General features: G+C 37.2%; 1 protein-coding gene across 1 annotated transcript in view; it reads left to right on the top strand.

The window, feature by feature from the left end:
* The window catches only part of GNAI1 (G protein subunit alpha i1), a 108,043-nt gene that overhangs the window by 68,229 nt on the left and 12,662 nt on the right, over nt 1–27,152 (top strand). The window contains exons 3-6 of the mRNA XM_069587783.1: nt 6,182–6,224; nt 6,318–6,459; nt 16,114–16,271; nt 19,603–19,731. Coding sequence (XP_069443884.1) covers nt 6,182–6,224; nt 6,318–6,459; nt 16,114–16,271; nt 19,603–19,731 — 472 coding nt within the window. The remainder of the gene's footprint in view (nt 1–6,181; nt 6,225–6,317; nt 6,460–16,113; nt 16,272–19,602; nt 19,732–27,152) is intronic.

Genomic DNA, 27,152 nt, shown 5'->3' with positions numbered 1-27,152 from the left:
AAATTTGGCCTTGGAATATGGAATGAAGCAGGGCAAAGGCTAATAGAATTTTTCCAAGAGAACGCACTGTTCATAGCAAATACCCTCGTCCAACAACACAAGAGAAGACTCTACACATGGACATCACCAGATGGTCAACACTGAAATCAGATTGATTATATTTTTTGCAGCCAAAGATGGAGAAGCTCTATACAGTCAGCAAAAACAAGACCAGGGGTTGACTGTGGCTCAGATCATGAGCTCCTTATTGCCAAATTCGGACTTAAATTGAAGAAAGTAGGGAAACCACTAGACCATTCAGGTATGACCTAAATCAAATCTCTTATGATTATACATTGGAAGTGAGAAATAGATTTAAGGGACTAGATCGGACTGACAGAGTGCCTGATGAACTATGGAATGAGGTTCGTGACATTGTACAGGAGACAGGGATCAAGACCATCCCCATGGGAAAGAAATTCAAAAACACAAAATGGCTTTCAGGGGAGGCCTTCCAAATAGCTGTGAAAAGAAGAGAAGCGAAAAGCAAAGGAGAAAAGGAAAGATATCAGCATCTGAATGCAGAGTTCCAAAGAATAGAAAGAAGAGATAAGAAAGCCTTCCTTAGCAATCAGTGCAAAGAAACAGAGGAAAACAACAGGATGGGAAAGACTAGAGATCTCTTCAAGAAAATTAGAGATACCAAGGAAACATTTCATGCAAAGATGGGCTCGATAAAGGACAGAAATGGGAGAAACCTAACAGAAGCAGAAGATATTAAGAAGAGGTGGCAAGAATACACAGAAGAACTGTACAAGAAAGATCTTCATGACCAAGATAATCACGATGGTGTGATCACTCACCTGGAGCCAGACATCCTGGAATGCAAAGTCAAGTGGGCCTTAAAAGCATCACTACAAACAAAGCTAGTGCAGATGATGGAAATCCAGTTGAGCTATTTCAAATCCTGAAAGATGATGCTGTGAAAGTGCTGCACTCAATATGCCAGCAAATTTGGAAAACTCAGCAGTGGCCACAGGACTGGAATAGGTCAGTTTTCATTCCAATCCCAAAGAAAGACAATGCTGAGGAATGCTCAAACTACCACACAATTGCATTCATATCACATGCTAGTAAAGTAATGCTCAAAATTCTCTAAGCCAGGCTTCAGCAATATGTGAACCGTGAACTTCCAGGTGTTCAGGCTGGTTTCAGAAAGGGGAACCAGAGATCGAATTGCCAACATCCACTGGATCATAGAAAATGCAAGAGAATTCCAGAAAAACATCTATTTCTGCTTTATTGACTATGCCAAAGCCTTTGACTTTGTGGATCACAATAAACTGGAACATTCTGAAATAGATGGGCATACCAGACCACCTGACCTGCCTCTTGAGAAACCTGTATGTATGTCAGGAAGCAACAGTTAAAACTGGACATGGAACAACAGACTGGGTTCCAAATAGGAAAAGGAGTATGTCAAGGCTATACATTGTCACCCTGCTTATTGAAATTATATGCAGAGTACATCATGAGAAACGCTGGGCTGGAAGAAGCACAAGCTGGAATCAAGACTGCTGGGAGAAATATCAATAACCTCAGATATGCAGATGACACCACCCTTATGGCAGAAAGTGAAGAGGAGCTAAAAAGCCTCTTGATGAAAGTGAAAGTGGAGAGCGAAAAAGTTGGCTTAAAGCTCAACATTCAGAAAACGAAGATCATGGCATCTGGTCCCATCACTTCATGGGAAATAGATGGAGAAACAGTGGAAACAGTGTCAGACTTTATTCTTCTGGGCTCCAAGATCACTGCAGATGGTGATTGCAGCCATGAAATTAAAAGACGCTTACTCCTTTGAATAAAAGTTATGATGAACCTAGATAGCATTTTCAAGAGCAGAGACATTATTTTGCCAACAAAGGTCCGTCTAGTCAAGGCTATGGTTTTTCCTGTGGTCATGTATGGATGTGAGAGTTGGACTGTGAAGAAAGCTGAGCACCAAAGAATTGATGCTTTTGAACTGTGGTGTTGGAGAAGACTCTTGAGGGTCCCTTGGACTGCAAGGAGTTCCAACCAGTCCATTCTGAAGGAGATCAGCCCTGGGTGTTCTTTGGAAGGAATGATGCTGAAGCTGAAACTCCAGTACTTTGGCCACCTCATGCAAAGAGTTAACTCACTGGAAAAGCCTCTGATGCTGGGAGCGATTAGGGACAGGAGGAGAAGGGGATGACAGAGGATGAAATGGTTGGATGGCATCACCAACTCGATGGATGTGAGTTTGGGTGAATTCCAGGTGTTGGTGATGGACAGGGAGGCCTGCTGTGCTGCGATTCATGGGGTCGCAAAGAGTCGGACACAGCTGAGTGACTAAACTCAACTGAGTCTCCTATATGCTGTATGGAAAGAATAGCAGTGTTTAGAATTTTGGAACCGTAACCAGGCAGCATTTCTAATTTTCCTATTAAGAGTCTGTGTGGAACTAGGAATTGAAAACTAATTACATAAATCTTTAAATTTTGAAAGATCCCCCGCCCCCAAGTGTTTCTGTGTCTGGGGTATCTATTCCACAGAGGGTACATTGTATCTAGCAAAAAAATCATTAAACATTCAACCAATAACACTGCCACCCCTCACTCTTAAATGTTTAACATATTTCAGGATTTTTTTGAACTGCAAAGCATTGACTAGATTATCTATTGCTCATACAATTATTGATGACATGGGAAGTGAATTTGAATGTAAAAATAATGTCCAACATTAGGAAAACTTACTTTTTTCTCATTAAGATTTTAAAATTTTCATCTCTGTACACATAGTTTAGCTAGTAACTTTTCTGTTCTTTACTGTTTCATCTTACTCTTACTGTTTCTGATTTTTTCACTTTGTGTGGTTCTCAGACCTCATGGACTTGCGTCGCGTAAGTGTTTCTCTGAGCCTCTTAGTTGTTTCACTAACAGAACGGGGGTGTCTCCACAGCTCGCCTGCTGCTGAGTCAACGTGCAGGGCCCTGGAAGCTCAGAGGTCCCTTGGAGATAGCTCTGCTGGAAACTGTTGATGGTGTGTGACTTGGGCAAACCTCTCCTGAATTAGAGAAATGTGTGAGCCATGATGCCCACAATTGTGCTTTTCATAGAGCCAAGTATACTGTTGCTGATTAATGAATAATGGGTTGTTTATCTTGGAGTTGTTTGTATTGGCAGATGCCCTCTAAAATTCAAAGGCTGTCTGTAAACGAATAATGACCTTATTGTTTATTCAGTGCCTGCTTTTCTATTTAATATGCAGCTATCTTGGAGAAATTTCTTGAATATCAAATCACAAGTAAAATGTAAGCAGTTTTTTCCCCCAGATTTCCAAATAGGCCATTTAACTGTGACTTATTCTCAGATGATCTGATGATCTGGTTGTGTACATGTGGCTGAGGAGAAGGGCAAGGGAACGAGGCCCAGAAGTTTGCCATCTACCACATCCACCACAGATAGCTTAAATAAATTCAGGTACATTTCTGGTTGATGGTGTGTCTAGCACAGGTTAGCTGCTGAGCTTTCAAGTGGAAAGTGTGGAAAGGGACAGGCAGCAGGGATCACAGCGGGAGTGGGTCGGGAAAGGCTGGTGAAGGAGGTAGGCTCGATGGCTGATACAGCATCACTGGTGTGGCACGAGGAACACTTGGCAGGAGAAACAGTATGTTTGAAGACTTGTGGCGTCATCAGCAGTAGGCGTTCTGGGAACTGTAAGTTCAGTGATGCTGGAGCATAAAGCACTGTAGGAATGGCCCTGGGAAAATGGGAATGTGAGGCCCAGATAATGAAAATCCTGAGCCCCGTCTCTCTAACAGGCGTGATCGCTCCATGATGTGTAGCTCTGGCTGAAGACAGCATGAAGCTGTCACACCTACCTTGTTCTGTGTGCTATGCTCAGATGTTCTCAGTATCTAGAGGGCTCTAATTTTATAAAGGGCTGTTTTGTGATTAATATTTTCATGTTGTGATGGCATAATTCTAGAGACTCAAATGGTGAGGAGATCGTGCATGAGTATAGAGGGTCAGGGAGAGGTTTTTTTTTTTTTTTTTTTTTTAGGGATAGTTTTGAGACTGGGTTTATGACTCAGGTGATAGGGAATATGGAAAAACATGGACAGAGATATTTCTTCCTGCATACCTTTGCATCCTTACTGCTGGCAAAGTGTGTTGGCTCTCTGTCATTTGTTTAATAATGGTAGTTGACTATATATAATGCATGAGACATTGTTATTTTAACATAATATTTAAAAATAATTTTCATGGTTTCTTGGTACTGCTGGCTTTCTGTTTCACGAGAGGCAAAGGTTAAAATTATGATAATTGGCCAGACAGTTAAATGTCTTCCAGTGAGGGGCAAAATCTTGAATAAAATTAATTTATACTGCTTCAGTGTAAGTCATAGAAGAAGAATTTTTTTTAAGTGCTTTAGGGAATACATAAAAACAACAATGAAAGCATTTTTTTTCAGTTGAGTTTTAAGTATTATGGTGTAATAAATATTTGGACTTATTTTTAAGAAATTTTCGTATTTTGGAAACCAATAAAGACCATTTTGATATAAAATTTAGTCACAGATGTTAAAAAAAATGGTTGCCAGGGTAAAAGGGGGTAGACTGGGATTGATACATATGTGTGTATATATATATGCACACTACTATATATATAATTGATAACTGATAAGGGCCTACTATATAGCACAGGAAACTATACTCAATACTCTGTAATGATCCTATATGGGAAAATATATTTTTCATATATGTGTGTGTATAACTGATTTACTTTGCTATACAGCAGAAAGTAATACAGCAATGTAAATGAACTATAAGTTCAGTTCAGTTCAGTTCAGTCGCTCAGTTGTGTCCAACTCTTTGTGACCCCATGAATCGCAGCACGCCAGGCCTCCCTGTCCATCACCAACTCCCGGAGCTCACTCAGACTCACGTCCATCGAGTCAGTGATGCCATCCAGCCATCTCATCCTCTGTCGTCCCCTTTTCCTGCCTTCAATCTTTCCCAGCATCAGGGTCTTTTCCAGTGAGTCAACTCTTCACATGAGGTGGCCAAAGTATTGGAGTTTAAGCCTCAGCATCAGTCCTTCCAGTGAACACCCAGGACTGGTCTCCTTTAGGATAGACTGGTTGGATCTCCCTGCAGTCCAAGGGACTCGCAAGAGTCTTCTCCAACACCACAGTTCAAAAACATCAATTCTTCGGCGCTCAGCTTTCTTCACAGTCCAGCTCTCACATCCATACATGACCACTGGAAAAACCATAGCCTTGACTAGATGGACCGTTGTTGGCAAAGTAATATCTCTGCTTTTTAATATGCTGTCTAGGTTGGTCATAACTTTTCTTCCAAGGAGTAAGCATCTTTTAATTTCATGGCTGCAGTCACCATCTGCAGTGATTTCGGAGCTCAAAAAAACAAACTCTGACACTTGAGTTTTAAGCTCACTTTTTCACTCTCTACTTTCACTTTCATCAAAAGGCTCTTTAGTTCTTCTCCATTTTCTGCCATAAGGGTGGTGTCATCTGCATATCTGGGGTTACTGATATTTCTCCCGGCAATCTTGATGCCAGCTTGTGCTTCTTCCAGCCCAGCATTTCTCATGATGTACTCTGCATAGAAGTTAAATAAGCAGGGTAACAATATACAGCTTTGACGTACTCCTTTTCGTATTTGGAACCAGTCTGTTGTTCCATGTCCAGTTCTAACTGTTGCTTGCTGACCTGCTTACAGGTTTCTCAAGAGGCAGGTCAGGTGGTCTGGTATTCCTATCTCTTTCAGAATGTTCCACAGTTTGTTGTGATCCACACAGTCAAAGGCTTTGGCATAGTCAATAAAGCAGAAATATATGTTTTTTCTGGAACTCTCTTGCTTTTTCCATGATCCAGCGGATGTTGGCAATTTGATCTCTGGTTCCTCTGCCTTTTCGAAAACCAGCTTGAACATCTGGAAGTCATGGTTCACGTATTGCTGAAGCCTGGCTTGGAGATTTTGAGCATTAGTTTACTAGCATGTGAGATGAGTGCCATTGTGCTGTAGTTTGAACTATAACTCCAATTTAAAAAAATGTTTTTAAAAAATTCAACTGTGAGAATGTGTGTGTTTGGGAGTTGGATATACATAAGTGATAAAACTAGAAATCCCTTAATTATTTTATTTCACTATTTTTAGGTGCTGGTGAATCTGGGAAAAGTACAATTGTGAAGCAAATGAAGTAAGTAGATTTAAAACATTTTTTTGATGTTATTTAAGTATACCATTCCCTCAAAGGAAGTAAGTATTCTTTTTTTTCCTTTTGTCTCCTTAGAATTATCCACGAAGCTGGTTATTCAGAAGAGGAATGTAAGCAGTACAAAGCAGTGGTCTACAGTAACACCATCCAGTCAATTATCGCTATCATTAGGGCCATGGGGAGATTGAAGATTGACTTCGGTGACTCGGCCCGGGCGGTAAGTTACTAAAGTCCTTGCAGCAGACCAGAAGAGTAAAAATAAAAGAAGGCTTACATGATAACACCATACTGTATTTATCAGCTGTCTCAGGACCAGAAGAATAGTAGTGAGTGAAGTAGGTCAGAAGCTTTAGAAGTGAGTAGAGTAAGAATACACAGATTTCATAATCTTCCCATTTAGCCAGAATTCTTTCCTTATCCATCAGATGGTTTGGACCACTCAGTAACCATTACCGTGTTTTTTGTATAACACAGTATACTGACTACCTCTGAATCTCCATCATGGTTTTGAGTAGTTACTACCGAGTTCAGTAAACTGCCTACACTGGCATTCTTCAGAATTTGTTTATGTGATTTGGAATGCTGAAATGATCTAAATATTTGTGTTCATGCCCAGACTAAAAAGCAGTCTAGTCTCAGATGATGAAAACAGTATAAAGTTTGCTTATCTTTGGAATCAGCAAATACTTGCTATTAGAAAACATCTTTCAGAATTTCAGAGCTAGAACAAGGACCTTAGGAGACAGGCTAGTTCCATCACTTCATTTTGGCAGTAAAGGAACTGGAAACCAGGACATCCCATGATAGGAAAGATTGCCCCAGGGTGGTGAGCAAGGCAGTGTGCCTGTGCTTCCTTATGTGACCCAGTATGTAACTTGTTTGCAGTTTGATTAGAAACAGCCCCAGCCTGGCCCATCTATTACGTTTTCCTCTTTTCTCCCCAGTCCTGGGTAGCTTGCTTAATCTGTTTTAAGTTTTTTTAATTTGTGTATGGTTTATTCTTCACTCATTCTTTTTTTTTAAATAACATGGTAAAACTTGATGTTTCTAGAAACCTTTAAGTAAGTCTCTAGATTAGTTTTTAATATTTTGGTACAAAGTAGATGTATATTATTACTACTGTTAACTACTACTACCCTCTTTTATAGTTCCTTTTTATTTTTATGTGTTCAATATGTGTGTTATCTCCCTAATAATACTAGAAAGACTTTTTTGTATAGAGACCATAACTTTTTATCTTCTCACATCTGCCAGGTTTTTAATTTTATATACAGGCTCAATTTGTACTTAATAGGAAAAAAAATGAATGAAAGCATCATTAGAAAACATATTGGGGAAATCTGTTAAAATTTATTTTGTATAATAAGTCACTAAAATTTCTTTATAAGTTGTGGGGCATATTAATTTACTAAGCTTTTCTTTTTAAATAAGGAATATTTTCAAAGACTTCAAGATCATTTTTAATAATAATTCATAGCATTCTTCTAACTTATCTTTTCTGAAACAACATTTGATCATATCCAGACAATTTTTGCCTTATCTCCTATCCATTCAGGCTGTAACTTATTCATTTATCGTTATTCATTCAGGAAATGTTTTTGAGCTCTTAGTCATACACAAGAGAGCTACTCTAAGATAAGGAATTGAATAAATTGTACTTTACATTAATTCCAATTCACATGCACAGTATTATGCATTCAGATCTTACATGTGATTATTAAAGAGAAAGGTTTTGTAGCCTCCATTGTGTGAGGTAATGAAGGGTCAATGCAAGCTGCTTTTTTATGAGGTCTTTTTATTTTCATATTTTTCTCAAGAAATATTTTCATTTTCTGTCCTCTGGGGGGAGATTTGGGCTTAATTTCAGGACTGACTGGGCTTCCCTGGTGACTCAGCTGATAAAAAATCGGCCTGTAGGGCAGGAGACCTGGGTTTGATCCCTGGGTTGGGAAGATCTGGGAAGGGGTACCCTCTCCAGTATTCTGGCCTGGACAATTCAGTGGACTGTATATATAGTCCATGGGATGGCAAAGAGTTGGACATGGCTGAGCAACTTTCAGAGACTTTGTTTCAGGACTGACTGGGAATAACTGCTCCCTCACACAAGGTGTTTTTTTTTTTTAACTGGTTTTCTGATGCTTTGGAATCTACATGAGGGCCTGCAGTGGTCAGTTCTGTTTCACCCACTCTTTCTAGACTCTCTAGCTGTATCCTAGTAACTTATTTTCTTCCTTCCTTCTGCCTGTTACCTCTGCTAATGTTAGCCACTGTCAGTCTTTCGTACAAATGTCTTCAGGCTGTCTCATTGGTTTTGAGTGGTCTCGTCCATGTCTTTGCAGCCTTGCCTCTATGCAAGTTTTAAAATACTGTGAGGCTCTGGAAATTGTGCTCAGGAATACAAAGATGAATTAAAGACAGCTTGGACTTTGAGCTTGATAATTGGAGCATGTGTTATGAGTTTTCTAGACCAAAACAAGGGGAAAAAGCATTCTAGAAAGAAGAAACTGTATAGTGAAAGGCTGCATATGTTTCTTTTTCTAAGGTATCAATTCTTGGACGTGTTAGCCTTAAGTTGAAGGATAACCAGATATTTAAGTGTGAAGGTAGTATAGTTTTTTCTGTTCTCAGAAAAAACACAAAGTGAATAATCTCTTCTAGCAACTGTGCATCAGTGTCAACTCAGTCTCATTAACTTAGGTATGTCAACATTTGAATTATTTAGTATCTTTTTTGGTAAGTTTATTTGGCTTTACTGGGTTTTTAGTTGTAGCGTGTGGGATCTAGCTCCCTGACTAGGGATCAAACGCAAGCCCCCTGCTTTAGGAGCCAAGGAATCTTAGCCACTGGACTGACCACCAGGGATTGTTCCGAATTTGTTAATATCTTAGTGAAAAATTACTCTCTTTTTTTCTTTACTGGCTTTTATTTTCTTGATTTCTACTGAGGTTGAGAATCTTTCTTTTTGTATCTCTTAGTATTGAACTTAGTATTTGGACTCGTCTTAGTAGTCTTTACTCAGTTCTGTTTAATACCTTGTCCTTTTTCACATTAAGTCTCTTAGAATATTATTCAGGATATTTCTTTTATTGTTTTAAAACAGTATTTTTCTTACGTTAGAAGTCGTTTTCTTCAGGCAATTCTGACTTCTGTGTTTTGTACCTTTAGATGTTCTTCATCTTAAAATTATTTTTAAAAACATATCTTCTTTTTCTAGAATAACATGTCCACTCATCTGGAAATGTTATTTGTGTCTCCTGCTAGGTGGAATCTACGTATGTTTTATAATTTGATCATCTCTTGCCTTACAAACCATGTATTAAGTAGTCTGTTCCTGAGTGACTTGAAAATGCTACCCTTAGCATTCTGTTGAGTGTTTTTAGACTCCGGTTTTTTGTTGTTTTTTTTTTTTTCCTCACTGATATATTCTTTTTTCCCCAGCTCAGTCACATTTTCATCGTAAGATGGAAATAATAACATCTACCTTGGAGGGTTGTGAGGAATAATGACAAGACTTTACCACATGCCTTGGCCATAAGAGATTTCAATAAATGTTTATTACTGCTACTGTCATTTATAATGACTATACTACTATTATAATTTTTGTCAGAGTAACATTTAGTTTCTCTTGATTTATAGGACATGGGTATTTGCTAGGGTGAGTGCATCCATTCCACTGTTAACCAAAATATCAAGGCTACTATCCATTTCTCTTCCCGATGAACTCAGGAATCATTGTAATTCCCCACATCCCTATTGAAACAAAAAAGCCTATCAGTGTCTTAACTGGAATTATATTTTAATATGTAGGGTAACTGGGTGAGTGAGAACTGATGACAAAATGTATTTTAAATTTTAAGAGATGGTGACTCATTTGCTGTGGTTTGCTTCATATTTGGCAGCTAGTGAATTTGCAAAGCAGATTACACATTAGTTATTTAAAATGAGAGGAAACAAAATTGTTTTCAAGGCTGGCATAGAGCAATCAAATTTTGTACCTAATATACTTTTAGAACTCTCATAATGAGTGTAGTTAATCTGTAGATGACAATACTGATAAATTAGATTATTTTGTTTTTAATAATGTGCAGTTAGGGAAGCCTTGAATAGGGGCCTGTAAACATGTCTTAGGCACTGCACACAAGCATGTACACAAGTGAGCGCAGAGGTAGGGGAAGTAATTAGACTTGCAGCAATTGACAAGTTAATAAAAATGTGTTCTGTCATTTAATTAATTTCCAGTAGAATTAGTATTAAAATGTTAGAAACAAAAGAAGATAAAACACAGGGCTGATGTTTCATCCAAGAAAGCTTGAGAAGTACTTCCTTAGAATAAGCTGGGCTATAAGGAACAGAAATCCTTGCCTTGAATTGACTTAAGCTCCCTTTCTCCCCCAGGCCTCAGCATGCTCCTGCACTGCTGCTGCTGCTGCTGCTGCTAAGTCGCTTCAGTCGTGTCCAACTCTGTGCAACCCCATAGACAGTAGCTCTCCAGGCTTCTCTGTCCCTGGGGTTCTCCAGGCAAGAATACTGGAGTGGGCTCCTGCACTATGGCCACTTTCCTCTTCCTCTGATTTTTAAATTTATTTCATTAGTTAGTTACATTATATCTGTCTGCCAAATTTGCCAGATTGCTTTTGAGAAAGGCTGTATCAATGTACCTTCCTAGCAGCAGCGCTGTTTCTTAGCAGTCTCAGTAGCCAAAATCTTGCAGTCTTAAATTTCAAAAATATTGGCTAATTTAAGTCTTACTTCAATTTAATTTGCCTTTTCAATTTTTACTACAGCGATGCGTTTTTCCACATCTGCATCGACTCTCTTTCTCCACGTTTTGTCACCTGTTTCATCCTGTATTCATTTATTGATTAGAGTATTGGTGTTTTGATGATCTCTTTGCTTGTTTGTATATATATGGGATTCCCAGGTGGCTCATTGGTAAAGACTCTGCCCTGCCAAGCAGAAGATGTGGGTTCAGACCCTGGGTCTGGAAGGTTCCATGGAGAAGGAAATAGCAACCTACTCCAGTATTCTTGCCTGGGAAATCCCATGAGCAGAGGGGCCTGGCGGGCTACAGTCCATGGGGTCACAAAGAATGGACACAACTTAGCCAGTAAACAACAACAAATGTACATATATAGTGACTCTTGGTCCACTAATGCATACTTCTCTCACATTTGGCTTACTGCCTTTCATCTTAGGTTTTCATTTAAAAAAAAATCCCCTATTATTTATTCTATTATGTTTAAATTTAGGTAGTCTTCTCTCGACCAAAGGTTTACTGAATATTTATGATATTTTAAGAGTTTTTTTAGGGAGTAGATTTCAGCATTGTTTCTATGCTAGATCCTCAAATCCCTCTGAAACTTTGCTGTATGCATGGAATAAGGATCTACACTATTTTTTTTCCTCTTCAGATGGCTATCTAAATATTCACAAGTGTTTTTTAAGTAATTGCATTCTTTCCTGATTTATCTTGCCAACTTTACCATATAAGTTCAGATTTGGGACTCCCCACCCCTATTGATCTTAATACCAGATGATCTACATAGTGTAGACTTTTAATATCTGATAATTTCAGCCCTCTGTCCCCAGTATTCTTTTTCAAAATGTTTCTAGGTATTTCTGCTTGTTATTTTCCCAGATCAGTATTTGAGTTATTTATAGTAGTAGCCTGGTTTTTATTTGAGAACCAGGATGATGAAGAAGTTATATTGTTTTTGAGTCTGAGAAATAATGATTTATATATGTGGAAAGTGATACTTACCTTAATTTGAAATATATTATGTCCCTCCAGCACAGTATTTTTCTACTTTACTCAGTTCATGTATCATTCATTACATATTTAACTGTCTTTTGACAAAAGGTTCTATTGTCCATACAAAGAACACTTAAATATTTATTTTATTGATTTGATATTTTAAGATACATACATTTGTAAAATTAATAAATACATGTTATATTTGTGTAATATATTGTAATTTCTTTTTTTGACTTAATGAAGCTCATGCTTACGGCAATTTAGTCAAGTTTTGCCATCTGCAATTTAAAATTAGATTATTTTATTTTTAGCACACCCTTCCCCCATTTCCTTGTCTCAGTCATTTTTACTTTAGTTACAGTTCTGTTTTTAGAGGGAAAAAAAAAAGCTTTACGTTTATTTTTTAATCAAAGCTATTCTTTAATGTCTGGGATTAGCACCAGGAGCTGTGGAGAGGTGATTTCACTATTCTCAGTATTTCCTATTGAGTACACTAACTTTGGTAAAAGCTGTATAGTCGTTTTAAATTTATAGGAGTGATTTATGCTATAGAAATGTGGTAGATTAAATATAGGAGCATTTCTCATTGTATGTGGTGTTCAGTGTTGTTAACTAATAATATTAATGAAAATAATTATTCAAAACCATTGAAACAAAGGATTTCTATGTGTATATCCATCATGACATCAATATATTGATATTTTCCCTGCAGCCAAAATTTTGAAGGTGTCAGTTTTTTAACACTCCTTGAGCATATTCTTTAGCCTCTATCGTAAAGGGCTTTCTGATGATTTCTGTTTAAACTCTCCTTCTGATTCATAAATTCTGTCTGCTAGATCACAGTAAGTAATCATGTAGCCTTTGCTTAAAATTTCAGTCTTTCCCTCTCCCTCCATTTCTTGTTTTTTAGGTGGCTTTGGTTGTTAAAAAGTGCTTTTATTGAATTGAAATCTGCTCTCCTTTGCCCTAAGAATTCTTTTTCTGCTCTGTGTCTAAGCACAACGTCTACTTCTTCCCTTTAATGAACCTTGATATATCAGAAATCAGAAAACAGCCATATGTATTGTCGCTGAGTAACAGGTGCTCGCTCATCGTCAGTGTGGGAAAAGAGGCTATTATGCATCTCTTGACATGATAGCAGATAGCATTTCTTATCTCTTTTCTGAGTTCCCCAAATGCCCAGTTTGTATGAACTAGAACTTCCATTCTTCAAACCATCTTATTTGCATTTAGTTCTTAGTCATTTAAAAACATACTAACTTGGCTACATTCACAGATTTTTTTTCTTGATGCTTGCAAGTAATTGCCTGATAAGTAAATTTCTTCTTAACTTCACAAACAAGAGTCCTTACAAGCTGTTTTACTTACCTGTAGCCCTTCAGTGATACCTATCAGTTTTCTACTCTGCATCACGCTGTTTTGGTGCACTTGAGTTTTTCTTTCTTAAATGTTCTTAGTAATGTCACTACCTTAGTCGTGTCCGACTCTGCAACACTGTGGACTGTAGCCCACCAGGCTCCTATGTCCATGGAATTCTCTAGGCAAGAATGCTGGAGTGGGTTGCCATGCCTTTCTCCAGGGGATGTTCCCTACCTGGGGCTCTAACCTGGTCTCCTACATTGCAGGCAGATTCTTTACCATCTGAGCTACAGGGAAGCCCTAAATGTTCTTAAATAACATTCTACGTGAATCTTGAAAATACTTCAGTTGATGATAAGATAGGACTTGTCATCATTCTGCAATTTTCAAATGTGTCTTATCTTAGGCGGTGGCTACTTAGTAACTATTGACTAATATGTGTGATTGGGTGAGGTGACTAATTACCTGTGGAACTCCAGATAAATTGCGCAGTCTTCCTGTGCATCGGATTCTTTTTATATAAAACCTAAAGTAAGAATAATTTTAAAAGTACCTTCCAGCTTATATTTATTCCTTAAAGCTCATCTGTAGACATCTGAATATCCTGCTAATGACGTGGGAGTATTCCAATTTATTTATTAAGGAAAAGAGACTTCTTAACATTTTTGTGAAGAGGAGACATTTTTGAATACTACAGAGAGAATACAGTTTATAAATAGCGTTTCCACAGTTTCCCAAGTCTTGTCTTCAGGCTTCTTGCCTGGTAAGTTTGAAGAGAATGTGATCTTATGACCCATACCAGTGGGCATTAGTCTTTTCTATCAAAAAATTTTATGGAAATTGAATAAATGCATCATAATGAAAGCTCATTTAAGTGCAAAGCACTTTTCTAAAATGGATAGAGAAAAGTATGTTTGATGTCACTTAGTTAAAAATAAAAATGACCAAATTTAGAAATTTCTTATATGTAAGTCATTATTTGGAAAACTGAGTAACTGTTTACTGGAATAAGGTAAATGGTGCTAAGAACGACTTGAAATCGTGTTTTGTTGGAGTTTATTAAGGATCTTGTACACGTGTTACTTGCTTGCATGCATTTCTCCTGTGATTTACTAAAAAGGGAAACATATGCTTGAATAATATGTTCCCATGCTGAGTGACTTAATTATTTCTCATGATGGGTTCCATCTGAAAAGAAAATGTTTCTCAAATTGGCAGTAGAATGAATTTATATTGTCAGTTGGTACCCACTGCTAGCCTGTGTCACCAAATGCTTCCCTTCTGTACACTATATCCTGAGATGTGCCATCACTTTGTAAAGAGCTACTACACCAGGCTGGAAAGATGCCCCTAGAGAAAAGTTAGGAATGGTCTACCCAGTTAACATAAGCTGCAAATCCCAGCCCAACAATCTTTGTGACGATGGTATCCTCACATCTCCCTTATTTTGTGTTAACCATGTGATTACCCAAAGACTAGAATTGTGTTGTAGAGCACTCTTACCACTACTTGTTTGTGGCTATTGAGTGTGTGAAATGTGCCTGATCGGAATTGGGATGTGCTGTCTGTATAAAAGAAATACCAAGTTTCAAAGAGTAAATATCTAAGTTTATATTGGTTAAATGTTGAAATATATTTTATATACAGGTGATATAAAGTATTGTGGAAATGAATTTTACTTTTTTTTTTTTTACACTTTTTAAAATGTGCTGTTAGAAAATTTAGAATTCCATCAGTGGCTTAAATCTCTTGGACAGTCCTGACTTAGTGGGTTTTATTACCTATAGATCAGAATAACTGTAACTGTTGTAGACTCTGGGCTTCCCAGGTGGCACTAGTGGTAGAGAACCTGCCTGTCAATGTAGAACAGATAAGAGATGGGGGTTTGATCCCTGGGTTGGGAAGATCCCTGGAGGAGGGCATGGCCACCCACTCCAGTATTCTTGCCTGGAGAATCTCATTGACAGAGGAGCTTTACGGGCTACGGTCCACGGGGTCGCAGAGTTGGACACGACTGAAGCGACTTAGCACACATGCGTTGTAGGCTCAGCACTTGAGTAGAATTTAATTTTATGTGCAGTATTCCTCCTTTTAAAAACTTCTGCATGCTATCTTCTGTATGCATCATGAGTTATTTCTACTTCAGAGCTGTGTTTGTTCCCTATGCTTGGATTAGCAAACACCTATCACCACTTCTGGACCCAGTGATGTTAATGTATACACACTTTAAGGTATTCTGAAATCTCAGACTATTCTGTGGAACTATTCTTGCTTTATTCCACATTACTTCTTCCTTATCTGAGTTTATTATGCCTCTACAAAGTATATCACAGAGCTGACAATTCAGTTCTGAAAATAACTTCTAATGGTGTCATGTGTTTTTTAGATTAGGAAACATTTTGGTGATGGGAGGCAAAGAATACAATCTTCTGTTTGGTCACAAGTGATCATCTTCCATGCACGGCTGACTGTCAGTGGGTAGTTGGTTAATATATTCCCTCATGAGCTGTCTCGTCGTTGTTTGAGCTTTCTGGTGCCTTGATAGCTGTTACTAATATCACAAAACATGGACACATGACTTAAGATTGTGCTTTTTTGATTAAGCCAATTTTTAAAATGGTATTTTAGGGAAATCCAAGTTATGACATCAACAGACAGCATAAAGGAAATTCATGATTGTACCTTTTGTAATCAACAATGTATTTTATCTGTAGTGTCTTTTTACTTTTTAAATAAAAATGGCCTTTGAATGTTCAGGATGATGCCCGCCAACTCTTTGTGCTTGCTGGTGCTGCCGAGGAAGGTTTTATGACTGCAGAACTTGCTGGAGTTATAAAGAGACTGTGGAAAGACAGTGGTGTACAAGCCTGCTTCAACAGATCCCGAGAGTACCAGCTTAATGATTCTGCAGCATAGTAAGTAATCATAACTTCATGATCATGAATAGTTACTTGCAAGTCAAATATACCTCCAAGTCAGTTTTAATGCAGAATTGGCTGACACATTCTTGTACAATTCAAGGTATTCAAGATGACAATATTTGAACACTTTTTCTGTCTCTGTGTGTGTGTGTTTGCAGGTAGCAAGGCTCATATTTCTTTTGTGTTCAAAAATTGTCTCAGGGCACTCATGCTTATGTAACTAACTCTAATCATGCGGCATGGAACTGTTTCCAGTATACTTCCAAGAAAGTATTTGGAATTTCCCAAAGTTTACTCTGAATTTGGGTAGACCTCTAGTTTGCCTGGGACCAGCCAAAGGGAAGGGTAACTAATGTGAGTGCTCTTCATTTACTAACATGCCTGGGAAGTCACTTGTCCAGTGACAGGCACCTTGAGTCACAGGCAGCCTGTTTGAAGGGGTGTACAGTGATAGCATCAAGATATTCTTATTGATGAAAATAAAGGAGCTGTAAACTTGACAATTGTCAAGTATATGTGCTGTGTTGCATTAGACATTGTTTATATTAATAGATATCAAACTGCAGTTTTTAGAAGAAAAATTTGCCCCAATTTTCTAGGTGGTGGCCTCAGAAAGTCTATAAAGTAAGTTTTGATAAAACCTAGTCAGGGAGTTTTCTGTTTGGTGATCTGCATAGGGAAAAAAAAAATCAAGAATTTATTTCCATTATTTGGCACACATACTCAGCAATGTCAAAGATGATCCTCTGAGTAGAAACAAGTACCTTATGCTTATTTATTTTCCAAAGTTAGTTTTCTTGACAGAGGTCTTGGCTCTCAGGGTAGAAGATGCCAAGTATTAGAAGGTCTAATTTTGCTTTTCACTTTGCCACAGTGAAAAGCAAATGGGTGTGGCTGCTGAGAACCTAATTATAGTATCGTCATGTGTTGCACGTCAGTATACTCGGCATTACGTTAATGATTTAGTGTGAGTGAAGAAGTAATACAAGATATTGTGTAATCTGTCATAATTTTTATAGCGCTATGTTTTTTAACATGTATTTTTAGTGTTTTACAAGTGTATAAGCCATATGTATTATTACATGGGTATAACATCTTATTGACATGTAGTTCATCTCTCCATCTGGTGTCCTGACTTTTTACAAGGAAATATTCTTTGACTCAGTGGGTAGGCCTTTGTCTCCATGCTGTGTACTCATGATCTGCGGTATTATTTTTCCCTAGCTCTCACAGATTTACACGTATTTTGAGGTAATATTATTTATACTTAACATTGAGGACTATTTGATTTTCTTTTTTAAATCTGTGCCACTAAACTGTAAACTCAGTAAGGTCTGTTTGCCCAGTATTCTATCTCCATTACCTGATACATAGTCATCACACAATATGCCCTTATATTAATAAGCCAAACTTTCCAGAAGCTAGAGGAAAAAATTAGAAAAAAATTTTCTCAGTGCAAAACACAACTCTTGGTCCACAGTACTTGCTTTGGCACCACCAGAACCTACAGAAAGATCAAAGCGGAAATTACTTATGGTGAGTAACTTGCTCTGAGCTGAGCCCAGCAAGAGGAGCTATGTGAATAATTAAGGGGAGCTTCTCAGGGACAGTAGATTAAAGTTCACTTCCCCCTATCTTCCTGGATGGATGTCCCACTTCCCGCCAAGTATATTTGCCCAGACCCCCTGTCCTGTGCACAGTGCTTGGAGTCACTTTGGCTCTCCGTTATTTCATTACTAATAGTTCTGATCTTAAGATGGTCAAGATGGAGCCATTTTTCAAGAATGAAGGCAGTCATGAAACTCATTATTCTCCTTGGTAGTTATAAGGCATCTTGATTTCTGAATTCTTGACTGGAGATAGAGGGTGCTGCCAAGTTGCCCAGTAAGACCACCTAAGCATCCATCTATGAAAAATTTGTGATCTTTTAAAACAACTGGAGTTTTTCACAGTGCCCATTTTTCTTTTTTGTCTTGTTGAAATATAAATGTGCATTATTTTTAGAGGCTAATAGAACTATAGCAGTGTTAAGCAAATAAATGTTTATATGAGTAATCAGAACATAGTGTAAATAAGAACAGCTCATTATTTCAAAGGGACAGTTAGGAAACTCTTGTCATGGCCTGTTTTAAGTCAGATTTTATTACAGTAAAGTGAGCTTTAATATATGTGGAACTAAAAACAGATAAAATAGATTATCAACAATGCGGTAATACATTATTTTAAAATACAGATAAACTATCATCTCTGTGTATTCTAGTATCAACATCACATACATATACTTGTCTGTAACATTTTGATTACTAATTCAGTAGATGGCTTTCCAATTCCATCTCCACAAATCATATATTTATTGAGCTCCTTTTGTGGATAAGTCCTCATTCTGAATGGCTAAAGAACACTTTGAGAGGGCAACATCAATTAAAGTTGCAAAAGTTGGTGCTTCTGTAATGAACCCTGAGGTATTTGCTAAATTATCTTGAACTGTTCCATTCTAGTATTAGAAAACACTGCAGTCATGCTCCCCACATTCAGGTGACCTTAGGATTAATTCCATGCATAGCCTAGTAGTGGACTTATGTTCCAAGATACAAGATGTGACTGTTCCTACCTCCTTACTACGCTTTTTCTGATGTGAATAACTTTCCCTTTTATCCATGTACCTTTCAGATTTCTGTTACACTCCTCACCTCACTCTCCAATAAGCCCTCTTCTTAACCACTCACGTTCACCTTAATCTCTCTATACCTGTACTGTGTGTAACATTATTGATTCTACTGCATAATTGGACACAAAAGAATTGCATAGTATGATACCACTACATTTTTATAGCACAACATATTCTGCATTATTGGCAGAGAGAGTTGAATGAGTGGCTGAAACCAGAAATAAAATATGAAGGTTGATTCATAGAGCCAGTGAAATGTAGAGTACAGGAGCATGTGTCGTGTTTTTCTGTATAACTTAAGGCTAGTTGAAAAGGAACAATACTGAATTCAGCCTTTGGCCTTTCTCAAAAAGGAAGGCTTTCTACAATAACTCCTCAACAAAAAAATGTTTAGAAAATAAACACAGTGGTACATCAAAAAAATGTAATAAAGAGTTTTTAGAGACAAATTCATGGCTTGCAGTGAGTTCGGGTGCTTATGGAGTTTTGGGGCTGGAGAAGTGTAAACATTTTCATTTCAGAGAGAGTTGTGTAAGATACAGATTTAAAAAAAACTTGCAGTGATCTGTAGTACTTTATGCATCAAAATGTTTTGCTCTTTGATTTAGATGATCTTTATTGATAATGTTAACTATTAGCATATTGTTTATTTTTCAGCTATTTGAATGATTTGGACAGAATTGCACAACCAAATTATATTCCAACTCAACAAGATGTTCTCAGAACTCGAGTGAAAACCACAGGAATTGTTGAGACCCATTTTACTTTCAAAGATCTTCATTTTAAGTGAGTAGCTTCAAAGCATATAATATATGAATTGAGATATATAATACAAAATACAATGTTTAAGGGAAAAAAAGTATAAAAAGGTTTAAAATTTAGAGTTGGAAATTACAAAAAATGTTTTTCAGGTCCAAAGAGGGATATTTTTATTTAAGAAAAAGTAACCATGCAGATTTCTTTTGCCTGTATTTTTCACAGTGGCTTAAATAAAAATAGATTTTGGTTTTTATTTTTAAATATAAACTACTGCTCTAATACTGTATATTTTGAAAAGTGTTGCCATCTATTTTTAGGTTTTACTGACAGAATATATGCTGATTTATGTAAATGTTTTTAAAAGCTACCTTTTTAAAATTTTTCACAAAGATTTTTACGCACACTTACATTTCTACTATTTCATGATGAAAAATGTTCGTTTAACTTACAGTGTACTATAACTTATTGAGGTCTGAACAGAGAAGCATTGAATGGTAGCCTATAGAATGAAAGGGATCCTGAAATTCATTTTGTCTTGTTTGCTCATTTTATAATGAACCAAGTTCAGGGAATTTCAGTTAGACATTGAAAATTGTTACTTATTGAAAAAAGAAAAACAAAATGTGAGAAAAACTGCTGAATTTTGCTCGTTAATTCCAGTGCTCTGAAACAGTATGATAACAAATCAGAATTTCTGAAACTATCTTAAAAAGAGGTTTCTAGTCAGAGATTAAAAAGAAATATTCGTCAGCTCACCTCAAAGAAGCTCAATATTACACACTGTGGGGAGCACAGCTAAATATGCAACTATACCTCTGAGTCTCTCCATAAGTATTTTAAATATAATACATCTGTTACTAGCATTCATCACTACATTATCCCACATTCAGTGATTCATGTAATTGAGTTTTCCAGGAAATTAAAATTTAATTTCAGTTTTCCATGGCAGCTTCCCTCTCAGAAGCAAACACTACCTTGCTTTCTTAAACAGAGATACAGATCATAATTAGTTTATCTGAGCATGTAACTTTTGGTACTATAATATGGTACTGTTTTGTATTTGCTTGTAATTTTTTTCTCCTTTCCCTGCTGGTATTATCTTTTATTTACTGAAATCATTTGCCTTATTTTAGTTTGCTTACTATTTGTAGAATATTACATAGCCAAACTCAGGAACATTAAAATAGCATTATTTTAAATCATCTGATTTGTCTTACTTGATTACTACTGCTGGATTTATTTTAAAATTTTGAAATGATTTTTAAGTATAAGGAAGTTCAGTGTTTGACTTGTAAGGTTTATTGCATTTTTTAAAAATCCTAGTACACCTTAAATTCTGATTTTTTTAAAAAAATTTCTTTTTAACCTTGCTTTACAACCGTATTTGGTAGCAATCTTAAATTATGTTCAGATCATCACTTTATTCTAACCGTGAAATCTGAGGAAAAAGTACCTGGGGTTAAGGTTACCAAATAAGGATTCTGGACTTGCCCTTGCTAGGTAAAGGCAAACGTGTTTAAGATTCTTAATAGATTGTTCCAATCTTGCCCAGTGTCAGAGGTTTATACATAAAATGGGTTATTATCTGTGAAAGAAAAACATAGAGGTGACAGCTCTGTAAATGATGGGAAATGGCAAAGGTAAATATTACGTCAATTATTTGGTGCTTCAGGCAATCTGTGTTAAATTCAGTCATGTTCTTGGGTAGATGCACTATAAATACTTCCAGACCATACTCATCACTTCCAGCCTCGATTTCCCGAAGTTGTCATTTCAGCATCAGGTAGATTGTTCTCATGATCCTTCCAGGAACCTTGCTCTGTTTACTCTTCTTGGGTGATGTAAAGTTTCACAGGATGTTTTTAGTCACTGTTTTCACTTGCTGACTTAAACATAGGTCTGTCAGGAACTTCAAATAAACTTTGTCTTATTTTGGATTTGAATTGTTAAATTACTATCATTGCTAACATATGGTTCCAAGTATGCTTTTTATATATTTAAGAGTCTCAGAAAAATGAAGACAAAAAAATGCGCTTAGAACAATTCTACTGGAAACTCCTGAGTGTGTTTTATTCTTTTGTGTGTTGTGTGGTATAAATTCGTTGTCCAATTTTTTAACTGCTGATACAAAATTTTAGTTTCACTTGTTTTGTGGTATGGGAATTAACAAATTTAAAATGAGGCAACAAAGCTTTATAACTTAGGAATATATGCTATCACCTCTGTGACCAGGCATTTATGGACAGTGTCTATGAGGATTATTTTGCTTTAAAGAATCAACAGTTTTTTTGGTATTTTGTTACATTTTTGTTGAAAATAGAATTTTCTAATAGAAGGGATACTTTATCATTGCAATATGTTTCTGTTCCTTTTCTGTAGTCATGTAAATGTGCAGTTGGTTTTGGGGTGGAAAGTCATTTATGGGGTAGTGTTCATGTATAGTCAATTAGCACTGCCCCAGTCTTGGTCACAGTGATATCAAGTAACAGTCTTGAGAGTAAGTCAGCACAGTTCAGGATCTTCAGTACATTCCCTTCCATCTTCCCTCCCTCCCCCTCTTCCCTAAAGAAAGAAATCTAAGAAAGCTCAATTTCACTCCCTGTTTAATACTAGTCAATAGTCTCTGCATATGAAGGAGAACATATTATAATCATTTTTTGTTTTGGGTTAAATGGAAATTCAGAATTTGAAGATAATTTTAATACATGTGTGAAACAATGAATAATGCTCTGTGCACAGTCTGATCCTTCGTTGTATTAGTTCTTAGTCATTTTTGCTCGAGTTAGGCCAGTGATTCTCAAAGTCCAGTCTGCAAATCAGCAGCATCAACATCACACATAACGTTTGAGAAGCACTGGCTTAAAGAGTCTTTGTTTATGTTAGGCTTTGCTGGTGGCTCAGATGGTAAAGAATCCACCTGCAATGCAGGGGATCCAGGTTTGATCCCTGGGTTGGGAAGATCCTCTGGGGAACAGAACGTCTACCCACTTCAGTATCCTTGCCTGGAGAATCCCATGGACAGAGAAGCTTGACAGGCTATAGTCCGTAGGTTCACTTATGATCAATAATGAATGACCCTCATTCATTCATAAATTAAATTGAAGAGATTGTTTCTGTATTCATACTACTTATCAACTTAAAGCTCTTTTATGTTTAACATTCCCAGAGCATAACTGGAAGGTCTGTATCTTTAACATGTTAAAATTAGTCTGTTATTGATCCATATATAATATTAGAGAATGCTCTAATTTCACTCTTTTTACATGTAGCTGTCCAGTTTTCCCAGCACCACTTTCTCCATTGTATTTTCTTGCCTCCCTTATCTTAGATTAACTGACTGTAGGTGTGTGAGTTTATTGCTGGGCTTTCTGACCTAGTCCCTTGATCTGTATTTCCGTTCTTGTCCCAGTATCATGCTATCCTGGTATTTTGATTACTAAAGCTTTGTAGTATAGTCTGAAGTCAGGGAGTCTGACTCCTCCAGCCTCATTTTTCTTTCTCAAGATTACTTTGGCTATTTGGGATCTTTTGTGTTTCCATATAAATTTTAAAGTTTTTTAGCTCTAGTTTTGTGAAAAATAGCATTGGTAAGCACTAGTCTATTACTGCTTAAAAGTATTTTAAAATACTCTGTAGACACAGTTCATTGTTTCATTCAAGAAATACTTATGCATTACATTTGTTCGTCCAGTGGAGGCCAAAACAAAGTCTTTGTCTTTACATCATTGTAGGGTTGTGGGATGAGAGGAAATGAAATACATATTTAGTATTCAGAGGGTGGTAACTGCTATGATGAGAACAGCAAGATGGCATATACTAGCTAGCTCCCTAAAGCTTCTGTAACAAATTACCACAAATTTGTGGCATAAAACAACAGAAATTTATTCTGTGATAGTACTTGAAGCGAGAAATTAGTTTGTTAGCAGGATTATGCACTTCCTGAAGGCTAAAAAAAAATCTAATTCTCATCAAAATCACTTTTAATATCTGTATTTCTAACCAACCATATTTCAAGGTATTTTGGACTTTTTCTATCAAATTATTCAAAATTCTTCCAACCTTTCTCTACTGCCCACATCCAAAGCCACATCCACAGGAGTTATTTGATTTACTGCATTACCCAAATCTGGGTACTAAACATGTGTCACTTAGGGTTCTCGATGAAACAGCCTGTTCAGTTTAGTTCAGCTCAGCCGTGTCTGACTCTTTGCAACCCCATGAACCGCAGCACGCCAGGCCTCCCTGTCCATCACCAACTCCCAGAGTCCACCCAAACCCATGTCCATTGAGTCAGTGATGCCATCCAACCATCTCATCCTCTGTCGTCCCCTTCTGCTTCCACCCTCAATCTTTCCCAGCATCAGGGTCTTTTCCAATGAGTCAGCTCTTCGCATCAGTTGGCCAAAGTATTGGAGCTTCAGCTTCAACATCAGTCCTTCCAGTGAACACCCAGGACTGGTCTCCTTTAGGATGGACTGTTTGGATCTCCTTGCAGTCCAAGTGACTCTCAAGAGTCTTCTCAAACACCATAGTTCAAAAGCATCAATTCTTCGACACTCAGCTTTCTTCACAGTCCAACTCTCACATCCGTACATAACCACTGGAAGAACCATAGCCTTGACTAGACGGACCTTTTTTGGCAAAGTAATGTCTCTGCTTTTAAATATGTTGTCTAGGTTAGTCATAACTTTCCTTCTAAGGAGTAAGCGTCTTTTAATTTCATGGCTGCACTCACCATCTGCAGTGATTTTGGAGCCCAGAAAAATAGTCAGCCACTGTTTCCCCATCTATCTGCCATGAAGTGATGGGACTGGATGCCATGATCTTAATTTTCTGAATGTTGAGCTTTAAGCCAACTTTTTCACTCTCCTTTTTCACTTTCATCAAGAAGCTCTTTAGTTCTTCTTCACTTTCTGCCATAAGGGTGGTGTCATCTGCATATCTGAGGTGATTGATATTTCTCCCGGCAATCTTGATTCCAGCTTGTGCTTCTTCCAGCCCAGCATTTCTCATGATGTACTCTGCATAGAAGTTAAATAAGCAGGGTAACAATATACAGCCTTGACTTAGTCCTTTTCCAATTGGAACCAGTCTATTCCATGTCCAGTTCTAACTGTTGCTTCCTGACCTGCATACAGATTTCTCAAGAGGCAGGTCAGGTGGTCTGGTATTCCCATCTCTTTCAGAATGTTCCACAGTTTATTGTGATCCACACAGTCAAAGGCTTTGGCATAGTCAATAAAGCAGAAATAGATGTTTTTATGGAACTCTACTACTTTTTCCATGATCCAGCAGATGTTAGCAATTTGATCTCTGGTTCCTCTGCCTTTTCTAAACCCAGCTTGAACATCAGGAAGTTCACGGTTCACATATTGCTGAAGCCTAGCTTGGAGAATTTTGAGCATTACTTTACTAGCATGTGAGATGAGTGCAATTGCGTGGTAGTTTGAGCATTCTTTGGCATTGCCTTTCTTTGGGATTGGACTGAAAACTGACCTTCTCCAGTCCTGTGGCCACTGCTGAGTTTTCCATATTTGCTGGTATATTGAGTGCAGCACTTTCACAGCATCATCTTTCAGGATAGAAATAGCTCAACTGGAATTCCATCACCTCTACTAGCTTTGTTCATAGTGATGCTTCCTAAGGCCCACTTGACTTCACATTCCAGGATGTCTGGCCCTAGATGAGTGATCCCACCATCGTGATTATCTGGGTCGTGAAGATCTTTTTGTACAGTTCTTCTGTGTGTTCTTGCCACCTCCTCTTAATATCTTCTGCTTCTCTTAGGTCCCTACCATTTCTGTCCTTTATTGAGCTCATCTTTGCATGAAATGTTCCCTTGGTATCTCTAATTTTCTTGAAGAGATCTCTAGTGTTTCCCATTCTATTGTTTTCCTCTATTTCTTTGCATTGATGGCTGAGGAAGGCTTTCTTATCTCTCCTTGCTATCAAGAACCTGGCTTACCTGACAGTGGGTGTTGGTTTGCAGTGCAGGACAGCAGGCTCAGGTAGATATTAATTTTGCAGTATTGAGGCAGAATTTTTTTCTTCTATGAAACTTCAGCTTTTGCCCTTAAGGCCTTTCAACTCAATAGATGAGGTCTGCCCACATTATCAAGGATAAACTCCTTTAGTGAAAATCAACTGATTGTAGATACTAAGCATAACAATAAAATACCTTCACAGCAGCACCCAAATTAGTGCTTGATTAAGTAACTGCATATGCTAGGCTAGCCAAATTGATACATAAACCAACCATCAACAGAGGGAAAATGTGGGAGAGGGAGGGTTGTTGTTATTTTACATGGAGTGGTATATGACATATGATCAGAGAAGTTAGCTAAAATATATTATTTTTTTGTAATGTAGTCTTCAAATTGTGTTCCTTGGCAGTTTAACAGATGGGTAATCATTTTAATTTTTTTTTTGTTTGATCTTCATTACCAGCTGTCCTTTTTGCATCTTACCCATTTTAATTTAGTGTGTAGTAGAATCATTTTGTTATATAGCATACTTAAACTTAATGAACAATTTACCAGGTAGACTAATAGAATACCACTTAAATGATGATAAAACTAACTAGTATTGTTACTTTTATATTGAGTACAAATCTGATGCACTTGGATTTGGTTTATAGGCCAATCCTACTCTACTGGGAAAATTCGTTTTGCCTGAGAATTAAATAGGGACTATTTTAATTAATGCAGTATCTAGATAAATGGAGTCTTTTAAAATGTACCAGTTTGCATAGTGTTTCTATTATGTAAGCGGCTATTTCTAGATTACATAACAATTTATGTGAATTTCAACTTTTGCTTAACTTATACTCTTAGAGGAGAAAGCAGAAAACATCATTATCTTTATATTGTTTGTGTTACTGCCTTGTATAGCAACTTAGAATAGAATGGTCTCCTACTGCATATCATTTAAAAACTCCTAGTATTCACACTATTCAGTAGGCCACCCATTTATCTCATCTTTTTTTTTCTGTACCTTGGTTTTATTTTTTGATTTAGGCAGCCTGTTTGCCCCTATTTAAATATGACACCTTTCTTACCTCTAATGGTTTCTCCTTTACATTTAAGTCCTGCTATATTGCTTCAGAGAAAAAACATTTTGTAGTTGGACAAGGGGACCATGTTCTCTGCCTCTAATGTTCTGTGACTCTGGTGAATTGAATATATTCTATTATCTCTGCATTCTCTAGATGTTTCCTGTGACTTCTCTGTTTAAAACACACAAATGAAGGGGCTGAACTATGTGTAATGTTCTTGTTCTAATGTGGTCTCATATGTTAATGAATTTAGGTGTGTGTGTTTTTTTTTTTTAAGGTATTTTGGGATTTTTTGTGTTTTATTGTGAGAGACCTTCCCTTCTAGTAGACTTTTTCTCCCTTAAAGTCCTTTTCTCCTTACCTTCCATCCCACATTCTCCATGCGATTTAGAGC

Source organism: Ovis canadensis, chromosome 4, assembly GCF_042477335.2.
Source record: "Ovis canadensis isolate MfBH-ARS-UI-01 breed Bighorn chromosome 4, ARS-UI_OviCan_v2, whole genome shotgun sequence".
Taxonomy (NCBI): Eukaryota; Metazoa; Chordata; class Mammalia; order Artiodactyla; family Bovidae; genus Ovis; species Ovis canadensis.
Note: the sequence above shows the minus strand (reverse complement) of the source record. Positions and strands in the feature narration are given on the sequence as shown.